This window comes from Cyphomyrmex costatus, unplaced genomic scaffold, assembly GCF_001594065.2.
Source record: "Cyphomyrmex costatus isolate MS0001 unplaced genomic scaffold, Ccosl1.0 scaffold72, whole genome shotgun sequence".
NCBI classification, from domain to species: domain Eukaryota; kingdom Metazoa; phylum Arthropoda; class Insecta; order Hymenoptera; family Formicidae; genus Cyphomyrmex; species Cyphomyrmex costatus.
The window spans coordinates 977,961-980,898 of record NW_017280289.1 but is presented as its reverse complement, the minus strand read 5'-3'; the positions used below and the strand labels follow the sequence as shown (position 1 = coordinate 980,898).

General features: G+C 32.5%; 1 protein-coding gene across 1 annotated transcript in view; it reads right to left on the bottom strand.

The window, feature by feature from the left end:
• Positions 1-479: 479 nt before the first annotated feature.
• The window catches only part of LOC108780561 (uncharacterized), a 24,607-nt gene continuing 22,148 nt past the window's right edge, over positions 480-2,938 (bottom strand). The window contains exons 7-9 of the mRNA XM_018548317.1: positions 2,379-2,437; positions 1,335-1,727; positions 480-1,087 (exon numbers count right to left, since the gene is read on the bottom strand). Coding sequence (XP_018403819.1) covers positions 577-1,087; positions 1,335-1,727; positions 2,379-2,437 — 963 coding nt within the window. The 3' untranslated portion in view covers positions 480-576. The remainder of the gene's footprint in view (positions 1,088-1,334; positions 1,728-2,378; positions 2,438-2,938) is intronic.

Genomic DNA, 2,938 nt, shown 5'->3' with positions numbered 1-2,938 from the left:
TATATATATATATATATCATGTTGAGATAAAGAAGTTTAAAATTTTTAATCTCCTTATAATATTTTTGAAACTTTAGTAGTATAAAATATTTACCATCTAATAGATCTTCTTTACCCAGATAAATAACGCAAAGAATTATTTAAAGGAGATCTCTATAGTTTGAATGGTTGATCTTAGAATCATATTTTTAAACGTTTCTTTTTTAAAATAAAAATACTTAGAATATTGATGTGCGCGCGCGCGCGTGCGCGTGTGTGTGTGTAAGGAGATAGAAGAAAAGAGAATGCCAATTGTGCTAAAATTTTCTATCTACGATAACAGTGATTGTTAAAATACCGATAAATTATTCGAATTTTGTGAATTTCATTTGAAGATATGTTTTTGAGATTATATAAAGAATAATTGTAAAAAGAAAGAAAATCGATTTTTTCCGATACTCTAAACTTAGAAAACCCTTAAGAGATTATAATGTCTTGAAATGTTAATAGAATACAAGTATTGCATTGTATCGAATATTCTCAAATATGTAGGCTCTTTCGCGTTGACTCGATAAATCCCATGAAGATAAATCAGTCTCAACGACAAGACTTCATGTGAGTATTAAGGACAGTTCGTGTGATGAAACCCTTATTGCACCGTGGACAAACGTACGGTCGTTCACCCGTGTGGTATCGCTTGTGAACAACCAGAGTAGATCTCTGCGTAAAGGCTTTGCCGCATTGGTCACACGAATACTTCCGTTCTCCAGTGTGAGTGACATTGTGGGTTCTCAGCATAGTGTCACAGGCGAAACATTTACCACACACTTCGCAGGTATACGGTTTTTCACCGGTGTGCGATCTATTGTGAATTTCGAGGCCCTTCGCGGTCTTCAGCTCCTTGCCGCATAATGCGCAAAGGTACTTGCGTCTCTCGTAATTTGATGGATCACCATGAGTCCTGACCTTGTGTTGCTTCAGCAGCGACCTATACTTGTAAATCTTGCCGCAAACGTCGCATTTGTGTTCGGACTCGTTCTCGCTAGATTCGTCTAACTTCTCGTCCGATGCAGGATCATAATGATAGAGACGATTGTGCTCCTTCAAGCTGTACAACATGCTCTTTTATCAAATACATATCAATGTCATCTCGATATCGTGTAATTGATTTAAAAAATTATAATAGTACTTTTAATCTCAAAAGGAAAACGAAGAAGCTTTATACTTTATTTAGTCAGAATTAAACTTCCTCCGAATATAAAGAGTTTAGAAAAATTTAAACACATAGAAATTTCGTTTGAAAAACGATATAAATAAATTCAGCAATAACAGCGGTTATAATTAAGAAGATATACCTGTACACATCGTTGAAGATGCTGTCGCAGGCATTGCATCGCTGCACGAGATCGTGCGTCGCCGTATGCGCGATCAGAGCGTCTTTGTCGACAAAATCCTCGCTGCAAATTTCGCACGTGAATTCCGGGACTCGGTGACGTCGCCGTTTGTGTTTTTCCACATCGGTCACGCTGACACCCATAAAGCTACACTGAGTGCACGGCACAGTCTTAGGCGTGTGCGATTTCTTCACGTGAGCATTAAGCATGAACTGCTGAGGATAATTCTTCCCACAGGTGACACATTCGAAAGGACGATGGATGCCGTGCGCTATCCTCAGATGAGCAACCAGTCTGGTAACGAAGTGAAATTTTGCCTGGCATAAATCACAGATCTTCTCACCATCTTCAAATCTGCAATCAAAACAGCAAGCGTTTAAATAATTATAAACAGAGCTTATTGTTAAATCAACAATTTACTTACTAAAATAAATTACATCAGATCTATATATATATATATAGATATATATAATTATTTTTTCTGACACGAATAGTTGTCAAGTAGAACTTACATAATTCGAATTAATAAACAATAAGAAAGTTAGACTTTATTTCTTATAGGTCTATAAGATAGACTTTATTTCTTGCTGGTCCAATTAATAAATTAAGAAATGAATATTCACAAAGATATTTCATTAAAATATCAGAATTTCCAATTAAGACAAAAAAATTTTGAAATAAATTAAAATAAATAAAAATTAAAAACCTATTCTTTTGCGCGCATCATATTAAATTTAATTTCTAAATTAAATTTAGTTTTAACATTTATTAGCTATATTTTTACAATAGCACTGAAGAAAAGAGTTAATTCTAATTTTTTTATTCAAAATTTAAATCTATTATTATTTCTTACATTTTCAGGCGGGAACTATAACTGAGTTCTTGAAAATAAATTTTAAAATAAAATTTTAAACTTCTGCGATATTTGTAAATTGATTATTTTCTGTAAATATGAAATGCAAGCAAGAGATATGTAGATATTAACATACATTATATGCAACTCACTTCTGTCCAAGATCAAGCAAGTTCCCGTTCTTCATCTTCAAATCGTGATTATTCGTCCACTGGCTGCAATGATCGATATATATTTACGTAAAGCGTTGTAGAAATGTAACTGTAATTCTACTAACATTCATTCGTTACCTATAAAATCGATGTTTATGTAAAATACGTTTCCGCAGCTGAAAAGAATTCAACAGAGATCGTAGAAAACTACAAGTGACGAATAAAATTCAACCGCAAATTTTGGAAACATTTAATATCATTTCTCATTCCTAGAAATACAAAATTACTGTCAAATTCAATTTTACAATTACTTACGGTAAAATGGTAATTAATAACAAAATATACAAACGCTTTAAATTGCTGTTACTTACTTTTCAGTTTTTTTAAATTATTATGGATCAAAACATATATCTATTCAGAAGTTTATAGAAGTCCAAAGTATAAGTGTTTTACTAAATTTTTCGGTTGTTAATTGTCGAGAATCTCAGCCATTTTGTAAAAAAATAACAGTCCCATCGAAAATTTTGTTCAATGAATATCCTATTATATATATATATATA